The 12,027-nt window shown below is 33.3% G+C and overlaps 1 protein-coding gene across 1 annotated transcript; it reads left to right on the forward strand.

Annotated features, from left to right (window-relative positions):
• Positions 1 to 9,243: 9,243 nt before the first annotated feature.
• LOC137657453 (zinc finger MYM-type protein 1-like) lies at positions 9,244 to 10,577 on the forward strand. The gene is made up of 2 exons (XM_068391791.1): positions 9,244 to 9,367; positions 9,769 to 10,577. The coding sequence occupies exons 1-2, from the start codon at positions 9,244 to 9,246 to the stop codon at positions 10,575 to 10,577; spliced, it is 933 nt and encodes a 310-aa protein (XP_068247892.1).
• Positions 10,578 to 12,027: the final 1,450 nt, after the last annotated feature.

Here is a 12,027-nt window from a genome sequence, read left to right on the forward strand (position 1 = left end):
ATATATATATATATATATATATATATATATATGTGTGTGTGTGTATATATATATATATATATATATATATATATATATATATATATATATATATATATATGATAGAACCTTTTTATAATTTTTATTAACTTACATTTCATTAACATAAGAGAACACAAACAATTACATATCTACTGTATAATGATCCTTTCCACTAGAAAATAAAAAAGAAAGAAAAAAATTAACTGATAGCCTCAGAAATCTCCAAAGCTAATTAGTCGTCTGTCAACAACAAGCAATGGATGATGTCTGTGGCAGCGGTCTCTTTTTAATTGTTTTTATTTTTTTTTATCTCTATGTTTTCTAATCCAGCAGAAACGTGAGTCCTAAATATGTGGTGCCCTTCTTGAAAATTTATTCAACGTATACTGAAAAAAGATAGAGATTTTTTTGGATTTCATCATTTCATCAGATATAATTTCCATGTTATTAGATAAATATGACTTTTCATGTCGACTTATTCCCTATATAAATTTTCTACATGTAGGTAATTGTATGACAAAATGCTATCACTTGTCCTGGTACTCTGAAAATTACACCAGAAATATCTTCAAATACGAAGCAAAATTGAGTATTGCAATATAAAGACCACAACAACCTAATTCATTAAAAAGGAATATATATATATATATATATATATATATATATATATATATATATATATATATATATATATATATATATATGTATAGGCCTATGTATATATGTATATATGCATATATATATATATATATATATATATATATATATATATATATATATATATATATATATACATATATATATATATATATATATATATATATATATATATATATATATATATATATATATATATATATATATATATATATTTATATATATATATATATATATATATATATATATATATATATATATATATATATATATATATGTAACCCTCGTGGGGTATAGGATTTTAAATGTTCAACAAAATATTCATATAAGTCAGTATAGAAGACGGGGAACCGAAAGGCGATTAATTCTAATTGCCAGGCCTTCTCCATCATTAGGCTCAATACTACACAGTATTCTAGAAGTTTTATTCCAGCTGTTACCAAGTTGTGGAATGATCTTCCTAATCGGGTAGCTGAATCAGTAGAACTTCAAAAGTTCAAAATTGGAGCAAATGCTTTCAAGTTGACCAGGCTGACATGAGTCTTTTCATGGTTTATATATGACATATCTGTTTTTGACGTTGTTAGTTTTTTAGAATGATTTATTGTTAATTTAATCTCATCATTTATTTTTTTTCCGCATTTCCTTTCCTCACTGAGCTATTTTTCGCTATTGGAGCCCTTGGGCTTATAGCATCTTGCTTTTCCAACTAGGGTTGTAGCTTGGCTAGCAATAATAATAATAATAATAATAATAATTATAATAACTTTTATGACAGATGTATTTCTTTAGCAGTTAATTAAACAAATGGGTAGCATAAGAATTATTCATAATTCATCTTCATAAATAATCATAAGCAAAAGATTACAGATAGAAACATTAAATTATTATTCAAATATTAATTAAATGGGAATCCTGCATGTGTAGGGCTATGAGGGTCCTCCTCTTGCTGTATGGTAATAGAGCCTAGGGTGGAGGCCGGTTGCACTTGTGATTACTTGTTTAAAAGTACCTAACCACTCATCCTCCCTCTAGCGTTGATCGTATAAGGGGGTGAGGCAGGTAAAGAGTGATTAATAGAATTTTTTCGCGTTACGAAGTATAGCGAAAAATAATTGTCCTAACGACATGTAAGCAGATCTTAAGTGTCTTATTACTTAAGTTCAGTTGTTATGTAGGCAGTGGCCAATGAGAATTTAGTGTTGGGTGAAACGTATTCAATGTTTGAAGAGGTATTGAGTAAGTGGTCACTTTCCAGCGCACGCTAGCCCGAGCAAGTCGAATTTATTAGTCAGGACGCCAGGCAGGGTCAAATACAGCTTCAGACGTGAATAATGTTTTCACGCTAGCAATCAGAATGCTGAAACCGTTTCAAGAAGTGATGGACTATCTATTATCCGATTTCCAGCAGAATATTCAACAAGTATCCGCACCTCGTTAAAGTATGATGGAAAACCATTTGAATGAGCATCGCGTTATTTTGAGGAAACTGATACGAAAATGTTAGCATTAGATGCGATTGTTTATCAACTTGGAGGACAAGGAACATCTAAAACTGCTGCAGAAACGAGTTAGTACGCAAAGAGCAGCATCGTCGAAAGTGTCAAGCTAGTTAAATATCGAGGGAAAGTGTGGATTCATATCAACTTTGATGGAAGAGGTCTAGAGCTCAATAAAGGCCGAGAGTTGACATTGAAGCCGGAAACGTACCAAGAAAGCCGTCGAAAAGATAAGTGAAAATATAGCTGTTTTTATTTTGTATACTTAGCAGTTGGTACAAGGAAATTGGAACATTGGGTTTATTTTATTTTATTGGTTTTAATCGCCTGTTGGTTGTTGTTATTCACAATACATTGAACAGAATTAGATTGGGATAGTCATTGACGTCTAAAAGGTCGATCATAAAATTCCATTTCAAAACCGTTACTGTGGTTGTTGGATTGGGTAACAATAGGTCAGAAAGGGACGAATCAGAGTTTATTAAAAGAGAATGGGTGACACTGGTATCAGAAAAACTAAGAAATAATTCCTTTGACGGTGACCAAGAATGGAAATGGTAAGCAAAGGCTGGTTTTTTATTACAAACTTTTTGAGGATTTAATCAGTCTACAGTCTGCTTATCCCATAGAAATATATTAAAACGTTGCCAATATCTTTCTCATTGGGGAAAAATGTAAAAAATTTTTATAATGGATTATCTTTAGATATTTTTGAAAGCGGCGGTACATCTTTACTAAAGTTCTTAAGTCTGTTAGATATTGGAGATCTAAGGAAGTGAAGATTGAAGTATTTTTAGATGATGGCATAGCTGCGGATGGTTGTTTTGAAGGGGCATTGGATGCTAGTTATTTACTTTTAAAAGCTTCAAGATTTGGATTTATTTACAAGAAAGTATAATTGGTTTTCAGACTCTAAATTGTATTTGGAAAGGTTTACAGAGGACGAATACTGAAGGCAAATTTTGTAACTACAGTATTAGGATAAACTATGTCGTTAAAGATCTTGTTTAGATGCCAAACCTTCTGAATTAACAAAGACGTTATTTTAACGAATATCTTTTGGACAGAATTGTCTGTTACATAATTTCCACGAAATTTGTCGTGAGAAGTATTGCTAAAATGTAAACGATAAAGTATTTCTGTATTTTTACATATTGAGCAAAGCTAGTTGAGAACTTAATGAAGAAATATCAGATGCTCTGGTTGAGATCACGTTTTGACGCAGAAATTCATTTTTTTTATTTTGGTCGTTACTTTAACTATATACTTGCATCAGACTTATTTAACCTATTACTTCATTGTGACGCCTAAGATGTAGGCAGTTTATCACTATATTGTGACGCCTATAATGTAGGCAGTTTATCACTATATTGTGACGCCTAAGGTGTAGGCAGTTTATCACTATATTGTGACGCCTAAGGTGTAGGCAGTTTATCACTATATTGTGACGCCTAAGATGTAGGCAGTTTATCACTATATTGTGATGCCTCAGATGTACTGTAGCAGCTTAGCACTATATTGTGACGCCTCAGATGTAGGCAGTTTAGCACTATTGTGACGCCTCAGATGTAGGCAGTTTAGCACTACTGTGATGCCTCAGATGTAGGCAGTTTAGCACTATATTGTTACGCCTCAGATGTAGGCAGTTTATCACTCTATTGTGACGCCTAAGATGTAGGCAGTTAATTACTATATTGTGACGCATCAGATGTAGGCAATTTATCACATTGCGAAGCCTCGGATGTAGGCAATCTTATCAATATATTGCAACGCCTCAAAGGAAATTTACCGCTATATTGCGACGCTTCAGACATAGGAAATTTACCGCTATATTGTGACTCCTCAGATTTAATAGTTATATTGTGACGCCTCTGGTGTTGGGAAATTTATATGTTGTGACACCTCAGTAGTAGGTTTGGAGTAATTCTGAAGTTTTTAGCGATGAATACAGCGCATTTTTTTTATCATGAAAAGAGTGGTTGGAAACTGGACAGCAAATGAATCTTTAAAATTAAACATGAAGGAGCAGGAGGCAGTCGACAGAATTATGTAAAGTACTTTGGCAATGTTTGAACGTTGTTTCAGATAAAAGATTTTCGATTTTAATGAAAGTAGGTAGCAAAAAGCCAGATTTGGAAATCATAGAAAACCAAAGAATTTAAACTTGTACTGAATACACTGTTCAGGTCATCAATGTATGTAAGCCCAGAAAGAGTACAAAAGAGTGGATATTTTGAAGTGTTGTCAACTAACATGGATAAATGGTCAATTCTTGCTTACATTTTTCAGAGTTATGGACTTGTGAGAGTTATTCATTCTTTAGACTGTTTTGCTACTTTTAAAAATATGTTGAGGTTTTTAATCTCTAATATTGGTGTCCCGGTACAGAGGGAATTGATGCTTTAACTTGAGGTTTGGTGCTTTATACCAAAAGTTATTAATAAAATGGAGGTAAAAATTCTTAAGTAGAATATTCCAGAGTGAAATTCCTCTCCATCTTGACTGTAGATATTAACGAGGGAAGCTTTATTGTTAAACTTTGAGTGTTCACGTAACAAAAGGTTATTACACACGGCAAAGAGGGAAATTTTTCGCTGAAATTTAACTTTGATATAGAAGGTAAAGGTTTTTAAAATTATAAGTATATATGTACAATGTTTTATTTTTGGAATCTGCTTTCCAGGATCGTGAATACAATGAAATGCCAGCAGTCGTCTTTAACGGTGGCATCTAATTTGGACAGGAAATTGGGGGACCTCAGTTGTCATGAGCATATTCTATCATCGATGAATGACAGCACCGACAAGGCCTACCAACTTGTCTTTCAACAAAGAGAAGCTTACAATAATGGTCACGAGCAAAGCTAAATGCCATTGTATGTTGCTTTATTTATGACGCTTTTATTAGATTCCGGCGCTTTAGTAATCTCCAGTGATCAGGCTATTTATGCCATAACGTGCATGCATGAAATGAGGGGTTACATAGATCCAACAGAAAATTCACTTGTTAAATCTTGTAAGCACCTGTGAAACATTAAGCTGGTAGATCGGTGCATACAAAGGATCTTTTTGATAATATGGTGTCGCAGAATCCGTGCGGATTATATTTTCCGATATTGAAAAACTTCTTTATTATTTTGATAGATCATTAAGGTTTTCTTATGAGATTTGGGGAATTAAGTTAATTGTAATTTGAAGATTTCTTAGTTGAACAGAAAAAAAAAATGAAAAATCACCAATACTGTGAAGTTTTTGATATCGGAAGTTGTCACAAATGCTTTTCCATATTTGATGTATTTTGCTTGATACAGAGGAAGCTGGAATGATTTTGTTCTTTGATCGATTTCTCTTTAAGAAGTTTTTTAAAAGCTCCTGTAATGTAACCAAACAGAATTTTTTGTTAAAACTGTGGCTACAAGTTCAAACATCGCAAACGATAACGTCAATGATAGGTGTCTTCATAGACATGAGTGTTGGTAGTCTGTTTCAAGTAAACATGTTTGTCAAAGGCTTCAAAAAGAGGTTAAATGTGTAAATCATTCAATCGGAACATTTATTTCTCTCTCTCCATTTTTTTCCTTCTCTCCCTTTCTTTGGTATTATCTAGGGTCAACCGGCACGGTGCGCTATAATGCAATTTAATGTTTTATTATGTTTATACCTGTAGAGAATGCGGAGTGAAGTGAGGACTAGAATTTTTTCGCGTTACGAAGTATAGCGAAAAATAATTGTCCTAACGACATGTAAGCAGATCTTAAGTGTCTTATTACTTAAGTTCAGTTGTTATGTAGGCAGTGGCCAATGAGAATTTAGTGTTGGGTGAAACGTATTCAATGTTTGAAGAGGTATTGAGTAAGTGGTCACTTTCTAGCGCACGCTAGCCCGAGCAAGTCGAATTTATTATTAATATTATTATCATTATTATTTATTAGTAGTACAAGAGTGAGGTTCCACCACTCAAATTTGAGTTACTCTGCATTATTGCCGTGGATACACAGGTTTCCATATTTTTTTTCAAAATTTGAGATTTTGTTTTTTATCTATGGTTTTTCCTGGGCGGCAGAGGAGGCTTATATGTTAATTTGAAAGTTTGTTCATTTTGTTTTGAATATGCACTGCTATATCAGTACAGAAGTTTGTAGAAGTTATTAGAATGTGATGTTATATATAAATTGTTTTTTAAAAAGTATGATTCATTAGAAAAATAAACCTGGCGTCAACCGGCACGGTGCGCTATAATGCAACCGGCACGGTGCGCTATAATGCAATTTAATGTTTTATTATATTTATAACTGTAGAGAATGCGGAGTGAAGTGAGGACTTATTGCTATGTCAGCAACTCACATGGCGCTATTTGACGCAGCATTTCTCCCTGCCTGGAGACAGCCTTCGTGTGTTTTTTTTCGAAAGGCCAAAGGTCATCACACCTTAACCTCCTTAACATATCTTTATAACATTCATGTGTTCAGGACAATTGGAAATCAACAGGTCCTTCGTCCAAAAAAAAAAAAAAAAAAAAAAGGCTTAGATATGTATTTCTTTCTTTTTGGGTTATCACTCTTTACCTCTAAGATAGTTTCAGATTAAAATCATAGTATAACACTGCAACTAATATAATGAATAACAAGAAGACTGCTAGAATGCATATGTGATACCCTTGAGAGTAAACACATTGCTAACAACCTGACAGAATACCTCAATATATCTGTTAAGGCTTGTATAAGATGTTTGTAAATTTTAGTTCTAGGAAGTATTTTACAAGCATAGATTGTTATAACAATGGAAAACTCTTATCATCTATTATATGTAACCTATGAAAGCAATTGTTTTTAAAGGAAGAAAATCATTATAAAAAAAAAACCGTTTAGATATACTAAAAACATAGTTAGTATTTCACTATATAAAAGTCATACATTTCTTTTTACAAGAATGATTAGATGATATTGCTCTAATATAATATAAGTGTAATAATTGTTATACATGAACTGTAGAGGGGAAAAAAAAAACATGTTTATTCATATAGTATACAGGTCGGTTATATTTACCAAAAAAACGGATAAAAGACCAGTATTCACATGATTGGTTTTAGGATGAATGAATTGTATGAGGAATTCATTTATATATTGATAATAAGATGCATAATACCTAAATATATTGAAGAAATATACAATATACTGATGTTGTTAAAGAGGTTTATTTAGAAATAAGGAAATGATGGTAAGTGAGGTTTTCCATACATTGGGAGATTCAGCTTGATTTGGCATAAAGAATTTCCTTATCTAGATTGAAACTTTCCATAAGTGTTAATCGTAGTACAAACTGCATTTATTTGCATAAATTATGTATCGTAAGTTCGGCAGGCAAAAATTTAATGAGAGTGATAATGATTTTATTTCGGAAGAGTTAATGACTTCCCAGAGGGTGCCATTATCAAGTGTTTTATGCTATTTGTTACTTTGAGGTACATCTATTTCACGAAAGCAATTGCAATGGTAGGTTTTATAGAAACACATTTGATGGCGCCATCAACTCTTAATGGATCTGAATCTAAATTGTTTAGCCTCATTAACCCTCTAAAGAATGATTAATGGTAAAATAACCTAAATGCATTTGCCTTAAAATCAATCACGAATGAGAATAATGAGATTTAATTTCAGCTCTTAACAAAAATATTCAATGTCCATGCGTATATTTTCGTTGAAATTAAAGCATCATTAGGTCCTCTATGAATTTTCATTTCGTGATCGTTATAAAACATAAGCTTCATTGAATGAGACATTTAATGCGTATGAATGTTCGAAAGTATAACATAAATTCATCATTATTTCAAAAGTAGTCTTAACATAGCCATTCCCATCAAAGGTTAATCAAGTCATGAAAATTTTTTTGAATTTATGTACCTTCCCAGCTCATTGTATGGATACTGTTTATGTAAATGAGCAAAACCATAGCCATATAATGCTCTAAGTGTCTTAGCCATCAACAATGTAGGTCTTGCTTTGCTGCTAATTTTTTCTTTTCCTGTGCATTTTTATCTTAGTCATTGGCGTCGACCTAATGATTCTGGAGGTGATAAATAAAATGAATATCTACGAGATAAAGGTTCTCAACTGGGGGTCTCTGAACCCAGAAGACGTCTGTGACTATGGAGTAATAGGTCCTCCAGAAGTTTTGAAAAATCCACGGATAATTAGAAATCTAAGTAGATAAGTTAATAAATAATGACAAAACAACATCAAGAAAAATTATACGCTATCGTTATTATTATCAATATTATCATTATTGCTATGTACTACAATATGATTTACTAAATGAGAATAGATGTGATGAGAGTTTGACTAAGATTTAACTTAATTCATATGTGAAAAACAGAAAGGCCTTCCATTAGCTAGGTACTTGGTAACTGGGTAACAACACGAATATTTGAAGGTGAATAGAAGTCATTAGGCTTTACCTACACCAGTAAAGTTTGGAAAGGAACACATATAATAATTGAATAAAATACGCATCACAATACTGGTAACGCCTGGCACTATTTTAAACAAGGCTGAAAAAATAGATATTTGAATTAAAATACGGAGAGTGTAATAAGGATTTGGTATTTGTTTACAAGAGCACGCTCTCCATTTACTCCAAAATGATGCAGTCCTGCAGCTCTCCTCTTTTTGTACAGTAATTAGGAGGTTCTTTACAGGGACGTGCAGAGGGGGGTTGCTAGGGGTGCCCAAGCACCTGCCCCTTTTGCTACTGCATTAAAAGTGCCCTTTTGAGAGGGATGTATTATAGACCGGCCACCTATCAGTGTCAATAATAATAATAATAATAATAATAATAATTGTTATTATTATTATTATTATATGATTATCATTATTATTATTAATATTATTATTATTATTAAGTCTTGGTTGGAGTAATCACCTCACAAAGATGCCATGTTCTGCTTCAGCTGTCGTCTGTTTTTGAATGAAGAAAAATAAAGAGGCCGAGTAGCTTAGAAATCAGAGGGCATAACCCGTTAGAGGACAGCTATAGAGAAAATAAAGGAGCATGCTAGTTCAGAATCTCACATGATTGGTATGGTTCGATGGAAAGGGTTCCAAAGTCAAGCATTAGATATTGCTTTACAAACAACTAATCAGGAAGTACAAGCTGGTAGAGACAAAGAGAAGCAGAGAAACAGAGAAATTTTATGTAGGTTAATCTCCATCACTGTATACTTGGCAAGACAATGTTTAGCAAGTATGACAGTGTAGTTAAACTGCCTCTTGATGTGATTAGAAAAAAAAAAAATACTGAAAAGACCCCAAGTGTTATTGCTTTCAAATAGGACTCAGAATGACCTGATGAAGGCTTTGCTTATTTCAGTTAGAAGAGTGATATTAGAAGAAATTCACAAGAGCAAGATCTTTTCCATCGTCATAGATAAAACAACTGATGTATCACATACAGAACATGTCTCTTGTTGTGAGATATGTACATGACTTCAAAACAAAAGAACGTTTCATATAAGTATTCAATGTGCAATCAAAAACTGGTGAAGCACTGGAGAAAGAAGTGATCTCTGTGCTTAATAAAAATAACCCCGATCATAGATGATATGCGTGGACAAGGATATGATGGGGCCGCAAATATAAGTGGAATATACAATGGATTACAGTTCAGACTCCAAAGACGAAACCCAAAGGCACTCTATGTACATTGCCAGGCACACAGCCTGAATCTAGTATTAGTCGAAATTAAAAAATCGAGTATTCAGTTTCTAACTTTTTTTAGTTTGGTGGAGAAACTGTATGCTTCTATTGCTAACTCTTCAAAACGGCATGCTGCTCTCATGGAGATCCAGAAAGCAATGTATCCAGAAGACCGCTCACTTGAACCTAAGAAGCTATCAGACACAAGATGGGCTTACAGAGAGTCAGCTCTTAGAACCATGAGGAAGGTCATCTCAGCTCTGAAGCAATTTTTAGAAGAGATAGTGCAAAAATATCCTCTTGATGCACCAGAAGGGGAAACCTTAATATTGCTGCAAAGTATTAACTTTGAATTTCTTGTTTGTCCTGAGATTACCACCCAAGTTTTTCAAGAAACGGCCTATGCCTCTAATGCCCTACAACAGAAAAAGTTTGATTTGGCTGCCTCCTACAGAATTGTGGATGAAGTGCTACAAAGTTTGAGAGAATTAAGAAATGATGAGAAGTTTCAGAAGATTTTTACAAATACTAAAGAGAGAGCTGAATCCATGGCCATCGACCTCGCCTCTGGGATTCCTGGACAAGGCAGGAGAAGAAAAATGCCTGAAAGATACAAGTATAGTGCTACATCTGCTACTGAGGACCAGCAATATCAATACTTGGATGAGTACTACCATATGAGAATATTTTATGTGTTTTTAGATACATAATCACAAGAGCGACAAAGAAGATTTAAAGGTGGAAACTACACAACATGGGGTATCCTAAATGCATTTCATTGTATGAGAGGCCAAGATAACTGGAAAGAACCTGTGAATGAAGAGCCATTCAAGTCATTGCAAAAATTATGCCAGTTTTATGAGTTAGAAGAAGTAGACAAGCTACGGTTGGAATTAAAGATCTTCTATTCCTCATTTCCTTGCCTGCTACAAAGCACTGCAGTTACAATGCTCAGCCTGATAAAAGAAAACAATGTCCAGGAGATATTGTCACTTATACTTGAACTCTTAATTCATGCCACTCTACCCGTCACAACTGCAACAGTGGAAAGGACTTCCTCCAAAATCAAGCTGGTGAAGACAAAGCTACGCAGCCTGTCCAGTGAGGAGAGGTTATCTGATCTTTTGTTGCTAGCAGTTGAAAAGGATATTACAATCAACAACTGTGAAGTTATCAGCATATTCAAAGAAATGACACACGGTTCTCTTATAAATCTAAAATGATAAGTTCTGGTTATTAGCCAAGTGTATTGATCATACTGATGGATTTTCTTGCATTCATTTATGTAAAAGTAATTCATATAATTTTTCTTTTGTTAAATTTCCTAGTTCGACTGGTAGTCAGTACTGTAGATTTCATGTTCATAAAAAACATTAGCCTACTGGTACCTATGATATCAGTCATGTTTATCTCTTTCTTGAATTATTAATGGCTAGTTTAAATAAATTTGAGAGAATATTGTGCCAGTATATATTTAGCCTCATTCATTTCTATATTTTTGCCCATTTTTTCACTTGAGCATCTGTCCTGAATAAGTTCTCTGCACGCCCCGGGTTCTCTAAATGCTGGGAAAGCAATAAGTAGCAAGATATGTTGCGGGAGGGGGGGGGGGGGGGGGAGGGCAGCACTACGCGACTGGGAACCGACATCGTCAAAATAGTCAACTAAGGAGAAGTTCGTGATGTCAGCTTACATTTAGTATATATTCAAAATATATAGTAAATTAAAAATGGACTAATTACTCAAAAGTGTCACTATTTGTGAAATGTATATTTTATATTTGGTAAATATTTAATATAAATCACATTAAAGTGTTTCTTTTTTTAAAGAAACTATTTTGCGAATGACTAGCTTTCCCAGACGACGTTTTGCTACACTAACGCCATCTATTGACCACTGCCTAAGGATGCCTGTCAATTTCCTGCCAATGAAAACATATGCTGTAAAAAATAGTCATTCTCGTAAAAAGTTACAAAAAAAAAAAAAATAATAAGATTTATTGTCAAGTATTACCAAATAAAATATAATTCACAAATAGTGACACTTTTGAGTAATTGATCAATTTTTTAAATAAGTATATTTGGATACATATCAGATGTCTGCTTACGTCACGAACTTCTCTTTAATTGACTATGTTGACGATGTCGGTTCCAGGTCGCT

This window comes from Palaemon carinicauda, chromosome 18, assembly GCF_036898095.1.
Source record: "Palaemon carinicauda isolate YSFRI2023 chromosome 18, ASM3689809v2, whole genome shotgun sequence".
NCBI lineage: Eukaryota > Metazoa > Arthropoda > Malacostraca > Decapoda > Palaemonidae > Palaemon > Palaemon carinicauda.

Excerpts from the sequence above, each read along its gene's own strand:
- LOC137657453 (XM_068391791.1), top strand. The coding sequence starts at position 9,244 with ATGATTGGTATGGTTCGATGGAAAGGGTTCCAAAGTCAAGCATTAGAT. Across the intron at positions 9,368-9,768 it reads GAGAAACAGAGAAATTTTAT|ATGATATGCGTGGACAAGGA; the intron begins GTAGGTTAATCT and ends CCCCGATCATAG.